Genomic DNA, 14,823 nt, shown 5'->3' with positions numbered 1-14,823 from the left:
AATTTTATAAAATACATGGTTTAGTATTACCTTGTAGAACTGAAGCTGTTGAATCCTGGAACTGGAAACAATCTGTGACTGATTTCTGTGTTGTCCAGTTGTGACTGTTCTGTCTGCCTTTCGTTCCTCCCTGGTGTTACACAGATTAGGAGCAGCAGGTGACTGCTTACACCCAAACGGCTGTAATTGTGGGCAGTGGGAGCAATTTACAAAGGCAGTTCAGCGTCTAAGTGGAAGTTCAAGTCATTTCTCACTGGCAGAGGACATTGAAGCCTCTGGTTTATGAACTTGCCTCACGATGCAGGATGTGCAGTTGCACTAATAGGGAGTCGCATCCCCAGTGCCAGGGTTTATCTGCTGCAAAGAGTGATTGGTGTATGATGAGGCTTGTTTTCTCTTTGGCAGTCCAGACTACTTTGGCCCTTGGCTTTCTTTGAACCACTGCTGTGGTCAGTGTGTCAAAATGGTTCTTCTGTGCTCCTTCCATGAAAGTCAACTTTATGTCCGTGCAGCTCAGACGTGAAGCTGGCCTAGCTCTGCGGTGTCAGTCACATAACATGTGAGGGAAGAGCAAAGCTGGGTCATTGAATGCCAGCAGGAGTAGGTTTTAGCATGAAACATCTTCTGTGTACCTTCATTTGGCTTGTGGGAGGCAAAATGAGGTTGAGAGGAGTAATGGCATCCAGCTTGGGTGCTAATTCAGGAGTGGGAGGCCTGTGTCCAAAACCCTGCTTTATTCGTACATTGCAAATTCTAAGTAAAGAGCTCAAAACTAGAAGCTTCGTATTTCTGTGCGTATGTGCTTTGTTTGTGTGGTTTAAATCCAAAGCTTTACACAGTCAGGTTATTCTCCTGGTGGGAATGCTTTCCTGGTATCGCAGAGTTGCCGTGCTGTACTGATACAGTTGTGTAGTGCTGGCAAAACTGTGGCTTGTGCTGCTTCAGTGCCCCTCGGCCACTTCCCCGTGGGTGCGAGCAAGGAGGCCAAGCCAAAGCAAGGCCATTGTAGGGCTCCACTCCCCATCTGTCACTGCCGAGAGCCCTGCTCCCTTCCTGAAATCTGACAAGGCGTTCCTGTCACAGCTCCCTTTACTTTCCCGCAAGGATGTCTTCTCCAGGAGTGCTGGTCTGGCATCCAGAAAGACTCCAGCAAGCTGGGCAATGACCTCAGACCTCTGCACTGTGGTCCCTTCCCACTCAGTCCTCACCGGTGGTAGGTGGCAAACAGCTAATTCCTCGAAGGCAACTGCTCCTGACCCCTGGAGGACTTGCAGAATGGATTTTGCATCAACCCTTGAGCTTTTCTCTTGAGCGTCTTCACTGTGCTTGCCTCTCGGAACCTGTTTCTTTCGGCACTCTCGCGTGGCTGGCAGCTGTTCCTGTGATGTGAGTAATTCTTGGCTTCTCGCCGCACCAGGGGCCGGAACTGTCATGCAAGCTGCGTGGCCGCTAGCAGCGTGCTGGGCCGGGATCCATGCAGAAATGTTTCAGGAAGTGATTTCAAGATCTCCTCTCTGTGTCTGCAGTGTGAGCTCCGTTCTGCTGTCTAGGTGCTGGGATAAGTGAGTGCAAACATCCAGCCGGTACTTTCTTGTACGCTGCGCGTCTTCCTCCTGCCAAGCAGCTGATATGTGCTGAAGGCATCATTCTCACTGCTGTGTCAGAAATTGCCAGACCCCAGGGCCCTGAACCTGAAGCATTTGCAGCCAGGGAGCTGGGGGTTTACCGTGGACCTTGCCTAATGGGTAAATGTTTGTCCAGTGAACTCTTCAGTTACTTTCGGATTTGAAGGCTGAGCAGATGGGTGAGTTGTTGCTGAGTTTGACTGAAGCTCATCTTTTCAGGTTGAGCATGGTAATCTTTATCTGCTTCTGAAATGCCTGTTTCCTGATTAATTCAGGCTGCTTCTGAAAGTATTCCTCGGTGTTTGCCTGATTAAAGCTTACTGTTGCTTTGAAACCCGGTGCTGGAATGCCCATGTTTGGTGGAGCAGCAAGCCCTGCGCAGTGCTCTCATTGGGCGAGCTCTCAGCTTCAGTCTCAGCTGTGAAAATCACCTGACTTATGGTGGTCTTTTTTTCCTGCTCCAAGGGAAACATGATGACCCAGTTCCACAGATACTGTTTGCATTTTTAGCTTGCTTTTAGGTGGGTTTTTAATAAGGCATTTAGCAGAAAGCTCTCTGATGTGTTTGAAGTCCTTGAAGGCTTTAGAGATGTAAAGAGGGAAAATCCTTGGCTTTCCTACAGGACTTTCTGTCTGAGTATCTCAAAGCACTTTTTAAAGAAGTGTTGTTATTCCCCTTTTGGGAATATGAAAACGGAGGCATGCCAGAGTTGATGACATCGACTGATTCACCGGGGCTCCTAGATCTCGTGACTCAGGATACCCAGGGATCCAGGCTTCACTGGTGTGTCGCATGTACCAAATAAAACAGGGAAGGGCTGGGTGCCAAACATCCTGGGCCAGAAGCAGCGTCATGCGGAGCGTGGGACTTGCTGCTGGATATAACGAATACTTCAAAGTTCGTGCGGTTTCGTAAAGGAAGTGGGCAAACTCATGTCCGAAAAGTTTGTCTGGGCTGTTGTATGAGAGACATGAACTCCATGTCTGGATGAGGCTCCCTGCTGTTGACTGTTGTGGGAGGCTGGATTTGTGAGTTAAACTATCCTCTGGTCTGCCACAATGTGACTGCTTTTGTTTGTGTGCCCGCTGTGCTGTGAGGAAACAAGTTGTGCTGGCTGAGTGTGTGGAACAGGGTTGAGCGGCGGCTTGTATTTTAGGTTAGGGAAGACGGTGGTTCACGGTGGGGCTGTTGCATCTTAAAAGCAAAATACAGAGCTTTAAAGAGGTACATAAAGCATCTGATTAATAAGCTAACAGTTATAAGCTTAAATCACTGTAGTAATTACTGGGGTTTATACTGGCTGAGGTTGATATTTCATTTGCCACAGTTGAAGTGTGGGGTGAATGAGAACCTGATTTTCTTCTGTTACTGTTTGTAAATGGTTATCATCTAGGATGTTCCTGGAAAAAAAACCCCTCATTACTCACTCTGTGTTGCTGCTTCACAGGTTTTCATCCTACCTTAAGGATTCAAAAAAGAAAGGTTATTCAGAGGAGGTTGTTATTAAATTGGAACGTAAGGACCTTAAGTTGGATTAGTGGGTTTTGGTGGTGAAATCTGTGACCTTTTGAGCAGGAGAAGCAAAGGCAAAGTGAGGTGGGTGAGGGTGGGTTCTTGTCAGGAGGCTTGCCTGGGCTAATGAAAGCCCTTTTTCAGATAGTAGTGCATATCTCCTTTGTACAAGAATACTGTTGACAATGGGAATTGTGCAGCCATGGCCAAAGTTCCATTTTTTGGTGTCCCACGAAGTCATCAAGGCCAACATATCCTTTAACTTAGGCCTGGTTGGGTTGGGGTGGTGAGGTCTGACCCCAGTCTGTGGAGTTGGCTGGGCTGCTGGACTCTTCACCTCGGTGAGCTACTCGGGAGAGCTTTGCAGAGCTGGCTAAGGACTGATTTATTCCCTCACAGCAAGGAGAAGTGCTGACCTGCGTGCAGCAGAGCTGAGGTTATAATTTAGTTCTCAGTGGTTGTACAGTGCTGCTTCTTGGCGATTTCTGCCTCTTATTACTGAAATAACTGGTTTGATTTTCTTAGTTTTAGCTCATCTGTGTGCTTGTTGAATAGACGCCTATGTCTGAGACTGCTCCCTGTTTCTAACCCTGTATCTGCTGTCCCGTTCCAGAGCTTCAGCCCCTTGATCCCGGCCCTTTTCAGGAGAGAGCAGGTGGAAAAGGCTTCAGGAGCAACAGATCAGACGGTCTGAGAACAGCCAAAGCTTTCCAAAGTCTTTGTTCAGCCTCTGATTTCCTTCTTGGTGGCTGTGATGTCCTCTGCTGCTTACGTGACAGCTAAGACCAAACGTGACAGTCGGGGAAACGAAGGGGTGTAAGTTTGGAAGACCACCACCTGTTTTATTGCTTTGAAGACAGTTAAAGTGTCTGAGCAATAGCTGCTGGTTCTGCTTCTTGCTTCTTCCTGGCAAGCATTGTGCAGGAGTGAGGAGAATGCTGAGGCTGATAGAGTTAATGTATTCCAAGGGGAAGGGGGAAAAAGAGCAGGGATTTTACTCCCACGAGTCTCAAGATTTAGAGCTGGCACAGAGAGCAATTTTTAAAATGTGTAGTTGTCCATCTGTGTTCTTGCTCTGTGGTCTCAGCGTGTCTCAGTCAGATGTGTTGGGCTAATTATCACTGAGAGAACATGTAATTCCATTAACTCTCTCCTTACCTTGTGGTGCTTTTCAGGAAACTCAGCAGATGAGTAATAGCCAGGGGTTGGCAGCATGCTCACACTTCTTGCTTGGTGTGAATCTTGGTCATTAGTTTTGTGTTCATGGGGTTTTCCCCATGCTGAGTGAAGGACAAGTGCTTTTAAAATCAGGAGGAAGATAAGTGCTTTGGGTGTGCATCTCTTACTCATGATGTAGGTAGTGTGGTGCACATCAGATCAAGGCTGATCATGTGTGACATGTTCCGTATGTGCTTTTTTTGCAAAAGCCTTTGCTGTATTGCTTATACCTGTGAGTGAGAAGGCAGCTGAACATTACCAGAATCTATGTCCTAAAGCCTTATATTTGGAAAGTCCTGCCTTTTTTCCAGGTAGATAGCGAGTGGTACACAGCTTCCACAAGCTGAGGTAGCCAGGTGTTGTCGGATTAGATATGGAAGGCAATGAACTGAACTCGTAGAAGCAGAGGAAGAAACCACTCATTGTATTTTGGTGTGCTTTTTGCAATGGCTTTGACCACAGCAGCAAGGAGGTGTTAGGAAAAGTAAGACAAATGAATTTCAGTAGCCGCTTGAAAAGCCGCTTCAAAGTCCAGCCCCTCTGAGGACTTTTGGTTCGTGTTGATGACTGGTGATGCTAGGTGTTTGTAGGGTTTTATGCTCAGTCGTCCTTAGCTGAGGCATTCTAGAGAAATCTATTCTAGCCACTTCCCGGTGACGTACCACTTCCTCGGTGAGGCTCGCACAGCGCAAAAACCCCTGGCTTTTAAGACTTTTTTTTTTTCCCAGAAATTTAATCTGAGCGTTAGGAGCCTGGGAATGATGCCTTGAGACCGTAAGACGAATCAAACCACCCAGAATTACACAGTGTATCAATGTGACTGCTGTTCAGAGGTGGCGGTCCAAAAAGTGACTGATTGCTTTTCTACAAACAAGCACCACAATGCTGAGCTTGGCATAATGGAGTGTAGGCAGCACTGTTCCTGCCCTCGCACTGTTGTTATTCTTGGAGGTCAGAGCATGCCTTGGTTATCCACAGTTTATATTGGATTTTTCCAATTTAAAAAATAGCTATTGATTTTTTTTTTTTTTTTTTGGAAGTCAGTAAGTGACAATAGGTTACCTTTCAAAGGACACTTAAGAATGAAACGTTTTGATAACCTTTCCTCTGTGTGCATCCATTCCCTGATGCTTCAGAATTTCCTTGGAGAATCCTAGTGTGCCAATGCTGATTGGCACAGTGGTGGCCCAGAGGTGAGGTCAGTAAGTCTGAGCAGGAGCGATGTCATGTGCTGGGTCACTCGCTAGGCATTTGCCTTTCTCAAAGGCAGCTGCAGAAATTAAAACTTCGTAATCAGTGTGACAAACCTAGCCAGAACTCTGAGCCAGAGTACTTCTAAAGTAAATGGTCTTATGGTCTGCTTAATGTCCCTTGGGAAGGGGAATGGCCTAACGAACAGCTTCTATTCAGGATTTTCATTAGTAGATGTGCGGATGAGGCTTCTGCTTCGGTGGGGAAACTGAAGCCCACAGGGGCTGGGACTTGCAAAGTGTTGCACGGTAATGCCAGCTTTGTCCAGTGCGTTATCTGGCATTTATCAACATGCTGACTCCTGTCGTCTTCCATCATCTTACCATGCTTTTGAAAATCCCAAAGTGACCGAGCAGATGTCCACCTGAAAGTCATCTCATGCTTCTGATAGGGCTTGAAGCTTTTAAGGAAATAATTGACCTGCACTGGTTTCACTTGTGCATTTTTGCCTGTGATCAGTGTGATGAAAAAGAAGGCTCAGCTGGGATCCCTGAAGGTGGGAGGAGTCTCAAAGCATCTCCAACACGGTGGCTTGACCTCCAGATTCACTTAGGCATTTCTAGGGCTTTCACATTTAGGTATCTGGGCACTGTGTCAGCTGTGGGAACTGGATGACCAGCTGCGTTCTCCCCTCTTCAGGTTCTTCCCATTGTTTTCCGCCTGTGTTGTGTGTAGTTAGTGTGGAAATACTGAAATAAAAATGCCACCCTTCCTCAGCAGGTGATGGAGGAGACATTGTGTCTGTACCTGGCTCTCGGACAATTTCCTGACTTTTAAAAATCTGGAAGCAGAAGATGCTTAGTGACTTCGTCAGGTCTTGCAGGGGCTCTTTTGCTGTTGGTAAGGGGATCTTTTGACCCTCTGTTCATGCCGTCATCGCAGGGGCCTCAGATCCAGTCCTGGCGTTTTGCCGCTTGCCCTGTTTCGCTTGCTTCTGAGCTGCTGCCTCATTCCTGACAGCTCCAGGCTCAGAAAAGGGCTTTTGATGTCTGGTGAGATGCTGGCAGAGCCTGCTTTGCAGCCCTCGGGCCTGGGGTTTTCCCTGCCAGAAAGTGCAGCTTGCGAGTTGGATTTTTTTTTTGTGTGTGTGTGTAACTAAGAGGTTCTGAAGCAGGAGCATTTCTATGTTAGCCTGAAGGAAAGGCAAAGCTGTTCTCTGCCTTGCTATCTCATTAACACGTGACAAACCAAGTCAAGCTTAGTCTCGCTTCTTCCCCGTGGGGATGCTTCTGCTTTGTAGGCTCTGTTGGCTCCCGTTATGATCTGTGTAACCTTTGTGTCCAGTGTTAGAGCTGCAAGGGAATTTTGAAGCCCTGGCACTTGAGACCTGAGATATTCCTTCCTTCAGCAAGAGAAGAGATCCGTAACATGAACACTGCACTGCTTTGCTGGAGTTGTGGGGCTGCAGGGATCTCTCTTGCTTTCAGCGTACTTGCAAGTCGCGGTTAACAGGGTCGGAGGACTGTCGTGCTCACACCTACAGCAGCTCCGTCTGCTCACCTGGTTTACTCGACTTGGAGGTGTGTTCCGTAATTTAAAGTTAATCCTTTTGTTAGGTACAAATAAAAACAATGAGATGCCTCAAAGACTGAAATGCAAACTGCGTGTCGGAATTTGGGGCTGGCCAAGGGAATAGCTACCCAAAGAAGAAGACAGAGACCCAGTGCTTGGAGATACTTAAAACTGGGGTGAATAAAGCTCCGGTTAACAGGGAGGTGAAGCCTTGTGCCCTGGTGTGGGACAGCTACTCCAGAGAGCCGTGTCTGATGTCTTCTACCTATTGCAAGCCCCAGTGGGAGCTTGGTAACTGGAGTGCTACTTCCCTTTGGATTTAGAGAGCCTCTTGCGGAAGTAGCGAGCAGAAGCCCAAAAGGGGCCTTGCAGCTTGGTCAGCCCCTTGGGCGGCAGCACGGTGCCTATGTTTTCTTCACACGTGTCACAGAGTTTGTCGTAGAGGAGATGATGGAAAAATGGTGGTTCCCTTCAAGGCTTGTGAGGCTAGCATGTGGATGTCAAGAAGTACATTATTGATGTTAAAATATCATTTATCTCTGCTTGTTTTCAGATGAGTTGGTTGGAGAGGCAGCCTGGGCTGACTGCTTGGATAGCAGCACACACCTGCTGCGAGGAGCAGCACCAGGCAGGCAGCTGGGCCCTCGCCTGGCTCCAAGAGAGCTCTGATCAGATTTGTTTCTTTTTAAAAACCAGCCAGGAGCTTCTGTGCAGATAGGCAGCCCACGAAATTATCAGTCACTCCAGCCTGGTCTTGTCTGCGTTGCTTCAGGGAGTAGGCTCAGTTTCCCAGGGAACAGCTTCTCCCACCTGGTTTGAAGAGCAAGGTTTAAAGAATGTTGCATTTTTTCCTAAAAGGAAGAAAACTAATGTTTTGCTTTTGAAATTAGAAAAGTGATGGGGACCTGTTAATTTTAGCTCTGTTTGCTTTACACCAGGTAATCGAGCATAAAAGAAATACATACCGAGCATGCAGGCAGATGTGGCCTGGAGGTTCAGTTGAGCGAGGACTTAATCCTCTCCTGGAAGGTGCTGAACACGCACTCCTGCACCTTCAGTTTCTTGGAGGCTGGAGCACCTGTGCCTGGTACAGTGCATCTGTCTGTGGGAGGCACTCACAATGTGGCAGCTCAAGCACAGGAGTCCATCAAAAAAATACTCAGACAAAATAGTCCTCTTGGCTCAGAAGGGATTAGTTTTTTTACCTCAAATGATCATTCCAAAAGGCTGGAGGACTACTTAATGAGGCTAGACACAGATGGGGAATATTGAAAAAGGATAATTAGCCTCATTTTTTCCCCCTTTGGTCTGTGATTCCCCAGAGCTAACAACATTAAGATTGTGTGGAGAGCTTTATAATTGTGTCGGGTCTAAACTGGGGCAGGTTTCCCAAGTGAGGACTGAGTGTCCCGAGTACAAGTGGCAAAGAGCTGGCGTTTTCCAGAGCTTCCACTCTTGCTCTCCCTTTCTCAGTGTGGAGGTCGGGGGAGCTGTTACCTTCATGCTGCTGCGATTAGGGATCTTCGCTGTGTTCTGAGCTCCGAGTCCCCTTGTACCCAAATACCAATGTGTGCTATCTCAGCCTGATGCGCACCAGGCGTTTGGGTTAGGAGAGTGCAGTTGTGTTGAGCCGCCTGGGGGGAAGTCGGGGGGATTTTGGCACTTGGGATGCATAAGGTTGCTATCACACAGCAGACTACGGACAGAAGCCTGCAAGCCTTCTTGATGTGGCTGTTGTCTTAGGTTCCCCGACCCTGCCTCCTTTTCTCCTCCTTGCAAGCATGTGGCTCTGCTGATGTGCTGCTGTAAGGGCTTGCAGGTCACCTTGCTGTTCACTGCTGAGCTGGGCACTTCGCTGACACGCAGCGCCCCTGGCATCGCTTCTGCTAGTTCTGTTTCTAGCAAACAGGACTGAATTCAGCTGTGCTAGAGTAGAGGCACCCGACTGCTTTGCTGGGGTGGGTCCTGGGGTGTGGGTCTTGTGCTGTGCCATGGTAGCAGAAGTGGGATGAAGTGATGGACTGGGACCCTCCTCTTCCCACCAGTAACTCTGCACCCAGTGTAAAGACCAGAATGCAGGAGGAAAGCTGGTGTATTAGACTTACTCTGCCAGTGAACCGAAGCATGAAAATTTGGTTTTAAGCCCCTTTTGCAGATTAGCTGGAGCTATGTGAAGGCTTTGCTCAGTTTAGCCTGCATTCCTCATTCCTTTTAGCTGCTTATGTGGCTTATGTGGCTAAGGGGACTGCTGGGAGCAGATCAAACAGCGTTCTTAAATTAGGATGCTACAGCTTGGTACTGTGAGTGCTCTGTGGAACGACTGCTGGGACAGCCCATGACAGCATGTGGGTTGTCTTCATGCGGTCTGCTGCCCGGCATACGTAACTGTGGTCTCTTCCATGCATGCAGCTTGCAGCAGTGCAGTCGGTAAATGTGAAGGGAAGGGTGGCAAGTTCTCCAGTGGAAGTTGGAAGTAACGTACCCACAGCTGGGCGCCAAAGCAGCAGGCTGGGTGGGTGTGGGTATGCTTAAATGCTTGAGGGTACCACTTTGAGCTTGGTTCAGAGATGAACGGTCCTAAGGAGGACACTTGTAAGCATTAGAGGCACAGAGTGATCTAGTTTGCAGCATGTTTTCCATATAATAAGTTTATAATACGGAAGACCTTTCTATTTTACAGTTGCATGGCACCTTGTTCAGTAGCACCATCTGTGCTGCCAGGCTCCAGCACGGTCTGAAAAATTAATAACTGTTCTGTGTTTTGGAAGTCTGATTATGCGATTTAGTAGCATAGCAATATAATGAAATCCTTACAGGAAAGTGATGAGAGTGAGTGGTTTTGTGTGTGAATTACAGGGTCTGCACATGGGTAAGACACTAGCTACTTGTTTTATTGCTGACAATATACTTATTTTCATGTTTATTCCTGGATTACAATGTGTGAATAGCATCCCAGTAAACAGTCAGGCAAATAGTTATTTATCAAGTATTTAAAAGTGAAAGGTCTTGTAATTTTCCTTAGTAATGACTGTGATTTCTTCCAGCTGGGTTAATGGCTCCCATTTCTCCCCATGAAGAACAAGAAGTGTTTTGGTTTCCACATGGAGAGTTATTGTCTCCCATAATAATGCAGACCAGAGGATTTTTTTCCTTCCTGGCCTGGAATCTGGGAAAGGCTGAAATGTGCATAACCTGAATTAATACCTTGTAAAGCCCTTTAATATTCTTTCTTTTGTCATTCCTGTTGGAGTGGGGCAGGAGTTGCTGCTGGCATCAGCCCAGCAGCAGCCTGCCTCAGAGCTGCCTTTGTTTCAGTTTATGAGGCAATCAGTGGGTCTTGTGATGGAATCGCCTTGAAAGGTCCCTTTTAATTACGCTTCTGACGCATTCCTCTGTTTCCAGCTGGGCAGTCCTGGTGGAACAGGTTGCCGGCAGCTTTGCGGCTCAGTTGCTACAGCGGACAACTTCAAAAATATACTCTAGAGCAGCTGCTGGCAGGCCAAAGGGCGCAAAAATTTGAACAAAGTGTTCTATTCTGTGTCTAGCCGCTGCTGCTGGTACCCTGGGGTGGCAGAGGAAGTGAGTATCAAAGCCAAAGTAATTCCTTCGTAGCAACCCGTCTCGTGCCCCTGGGTAGCAAAGTGATTTCTGTGCTGCTGAACTGTCAATGAAGGGCTGTGCCAGGCCCTCCCTGCGCGTCGTGTTGAGGGGCCTCAGCAGGTAGAGGTTTCTCCTTACCTTTCCTGGGATTGACCATCTTCCTGCTCCGAGAGCTGTGACTTGTAGTACTGATCCAACCACCAGCATGCTAGTTTTGTCAGACGGCAGATTGGCAAATCCCTGGAGCCATTTTTCACGTCCATCTTAACTTTGCGCCTTTCTTTGCCTTGACTGGTGGGATGGACATCAGTCACTTTTGCCTCTGGGTTGGAGAAGGCTGAAGGAACTCATGAGGTTAAGACCAAGGGGCCCTGCGTTGACATCCTAGTTCTGCCACAAGCTTTGAAGACCTGCTCCCCATCGTGCGTGTCCAGATCCCTTAAGTTTGTGGAGCCGAACTGAGCTGTCATTTCTTAGCGCAATAAGCAGAGCTACTGGCAAGGTGTGCTTTCTGTGACCTCTGCTTCCTTTCCCAACCCCTGTCTGCTCTCCGTCCTACGCTCTTCAAGTCCCAGAAACACGCAGGGTTTAACAGTTGGGACCTAACCCGGGAGCAGGTCCTGTGGCTGTGCTGAGGCCGGTGCAGAGGGGGGTTTTTTCCAGGACATGCGGTTACTGTGCTACGCCTCTGAGATCCCTGCGTGCTTGGGGTCTGCCTGATGGTTCTCACGGCAGCTGGCGTGCTGTGTGCGCACCGGGGTTGGACCCTGATGGCACGGGAGTGCAGGGGGGTGACAGGAGGAAGGGGACAGTGCTGGTAGCTAGCGCTGCGGAGTGCGTGAGAAATGGGTGCTGCTCCCCAGCCGGGTGTGGGAAGGGCCTGGCTCTTTGGACACTGCCTTTGAAAATAAATAGAGTGTGTGTATTAATCTGAACCCAACACTTATGGCTTGGGGTGGCTTCAAAAATATACTGTATGGGGAGTTCTGGCCAACTGCTGCATGAAGACAGAATTTATTCTGTCGAAGGAAATTCGTGGACGTAGAGTAACCTTTGGCGTACGGCTGCTGCGTGACGTGACCGTCCTTGCCAAGGGCTGTGGCTGGGTGGTGTGTTCGGGATGCCCTAGGTTGTGACGGTGCTGTAGTAAGGCTTTTGTTACTTCCTGAACTGCTTTTCCCCTTTGCCCACCCCACTCCTTTTCCAATCTGATCAGCAAACACTTCTAAATATTCATCACGTGGGATTTGTCTCTATCCGCATGACTGCGGACGGTTTGAAAGGCGTGTGACAATGCAGGGGGGGAAACGGGGTTAATCTCCTCCTGCACTGGCAGAACAAGGCTGAGCAGGAGGTGTACAGCGCAAGAATGTATTCTTGTTTCTGAACAGGTCTTTTCCACTGTATGTGCAGTCTGCAAAGGAGGAGGAAGAACAGTTTCCTTTCCCTGACCACTTCTTCAGATGCTGCCTCACTGTCAGGACGGGGACATGCGTGCGCTGGTGGTGTGCAAGTGGGATTTCAGGGTATCCGTGCCTCCGGGCTTAACATACAACTCCACCGTGCTTTCCTCGCCGCCAACCCAGCAGTAACCCAGCTGGGTTTGCAGCTCTTCGGGTTTCTCTGTGTCCGTCAGCCAGGTTCTACGTGGAACCTGCAGGGTCAGGTTGGTAGGTAGGAGGCAGGCAGGGGTTAATTAGCCTGACTTGTAACCAGGGCAGATCCTCTGACCAACGAGGCTTTTGGCCTCTCACCAGCACGGTGCTCTAGGCTGGGGATGAGCCCGCCCGCCCTTGCTGGCAGCGGATGCAGAGGAGGAGGTGGAGGACGGTGCCTGCTGGGCTGGCTGAGCTGTGGGCCAGGCAGCCTCTGTGGCCACAGAGCTGCAGGGCCTCAGGGATGCTCACAGGCTTGTGCTCCAAGGGAGAAGACGGGGGGAACCTCGTTAAGAGGTACTGAGAGTGTGAAAAGCGTGTTGCTGGAGGTCATGGTAAATGAGAGGGCTAAAGTAGCTGGGGTTTTCTAACAATTAATTATCGAGTGGTTTTCTGGAGATTTTCTCATGTTTGTAATTCGTTCCCTGCTGTAGATGCCATATTGATTTATAATTTTTTCAAGTTCAATATTTTGCACCCTCGGGACCGCGAACAGAAAGTAACTAGGAAATGAGAGAAAAATTGTGCGTTTTACCTTGTCAAAGCTTTCTCTCCCATTCCCCATCCCCAGTGCCAGTTTCTGTGCTCTGGTTCGGGTTGCTGAGCCCCTGTGCCGTGGGTGGCGGAACAGCTGTGGCAGAAGAGCTGCCTCACTGACCAACAAATGAGGAAATCAAAAGCCCAATTAAGAGCCTGGAACTGCCCCCAGTGACCTGAGCCGAGCATTCAGTAGCTGCTAGTGAGACAGGCCTGTTTGAATGAATAAGCATTCCTGGTGTTTTGAAGAAAAAAATCCCCTCCTCCCCCAGCTCTAATTAGCTACTCTTTTCCTTTTTTCTCCCATGAATATAGAGGGTTTGTCTCTGGACTGAAATCTTAACAAGATACAAGTTCTTCAGCTTGCGGCTTGTGGAGGTGACTGATGTCTCTGCAGGTGGTATGGGGTCTCCTGTACCTGTTTTCTGTGTTTCCTTGCAAGCTTTTTGGGTTTGCTGTTGTGAGTATGGCTCTTCCTTACCCTCTGGTTTATCTTTTTTCCTCCAACAGAGTGACTAAAGAAGTGGACTCAGCCTCAAAAGAAGCTAAATCTTTTCTGAAGCAGCAAGAGAAGTTGCAGTCAGCAGCTCCAGCTTCCCGCCCGACGGTCTCTGGGTGAGTATGTGGTTTCTCTGCCCGGGTATGGACCCTTAGTGAGAAAGGCGGTGCTCGAGTCTATGTAGGCTTTGTGGTATTTAAGCTAGTGGGTGTTTGTGTTCTGCAGGATTTCAGTGGGAGCAAGACTAGGCCTGGAAGGTGTGATGATTTGGGGAGGCAGGAAGCGGGGGAAGCAACCCATGAGTCCCGGTGACTCACTTCGTAGGTTCAGGCTTGAATTTCTCAATCATAAATGGTAAAGAAATACTGTTTTGAATGTCTTGAGCAGCCTGATGAAACTGCAGGTAGCCAAGGAACATGCCTGAGATTGCCTGCATTTCCTTTCAAAGGTGCTTCTCAGGACCTTAAAAAGCCGTGATAAGCTGGGCTGTGGCTTCTTACAAGCTTTGGGGGAGCACCTGAATGAGAGATGCTTTTGCCTCTTTGATTTTCCTCTAATACCATTTTGATGTGGATTTGTTGCTTGCTGTTCAAGCTCCAACACCTAATTCTGAGATTATCATAACGCTTGTCGAAGAGACCAAGAGGTCAGGTCCCCAGTGCATCTGATGTGCCACTGTGTGCTGCTTGATGAGCTTCGGAGATCACCCGCTTCTCGGGAATAGAGGAGATGCTTCTGTGTTCCAGCAATGATTTTTGTTGAAGTCAGTCATTTGCATTTATATTTGAAAGACATAAGCTGCGTACGATTTGGTCACATAGAAACAAGACTCATCAAATAAGTACGTTGTCCTTCCCATCTGCTGAAGAGCAATTCTCCAGCATAAGTTAAGGCTGCCTTTCCCTGAGGTAGGCTGCTCTTCAGTTGCTGCAGCTGGATTGTCACTCATTTTTCCAGCGAAGTGTTGCATAGCTTGCCGTTAGATCAGGGTACTGAAAGCGTAGTATGTGTGTGTGACTCTTGACAGCTGCTGTTCCCTGAGATGAATGAATGCATAGATGAGCGTCGTCTGGTTGCTGTTGTTCGTGCTGCACAAGGGTTTGTCCCTGCAGAGCTCGTTTATTGTAACCTAAGTGTTGTGTGTGGGGTTTGTGCTGGAAAAACTTGCCCTTGAATCAGACTGGCACTCTTTGTTCAACCCGGGCAGCCACAGAAGTGGTATGGGTGGCAGCTGAAGCTAGGGCAGCTGCTTGCTGTGCACACTGCTGGTGGTCCCATGTCCTCAGACCTGCCTTCCAGTTCCCCCAGCAAACGCCCCGCTGCTCTGAGCGCAGGCAGGTTTGGTAGCCCACTGGGAAAGCCCCACAGGCTGCTCACCTTCCTGCTCTGCTGAGATCCGTGTTTCCTCCTGTA

General features: G+C 48.6%; 1 protein-coding gene across 1 annotated transcript in view; it reads left to right on the top strand.

Moving 5' to 3' along the window:
* Positions 1–14,823, top strand: part of CFDP1 (craniofacial development protein 1) — a 67,403-nt gene that overhangs the window by 6,649 nt on the left and 45,931 nt on the right. Inside the window, exon 5 of the mRNA XM_075434245.1 lies at positions 13,422–13,526. Coding sequence (XP_075290360.1) covers positions 13,422–13,526 — 105 coding nt within the window. The remainder of the gene's footprint in view (positions 1–13,421; positions 13,527–14,823) is intronic.

The sequence above is a fragment of the Opisthocomus hoazin genome, chromosome 12, assembly GCF_030867145.1.
Source record: "Opisthocomus hoazin isolate bOpiHoa1 chromosome 12, bOpiHoa1.hap1, whole genome shotgun sequence".
Taxonomy (NCBI): domain Eukaryota; kingdom Metazoa; phylum Chordata; class Aves; order Opisthocomiformes; family Opisthocomidae; genus Opisthocomus; species Opisthocomus hoazin.
Note: the sequence above shows the minus strand (reverse complement) of the source record. Positions and strands in the feature narration are given on the sequence as shown.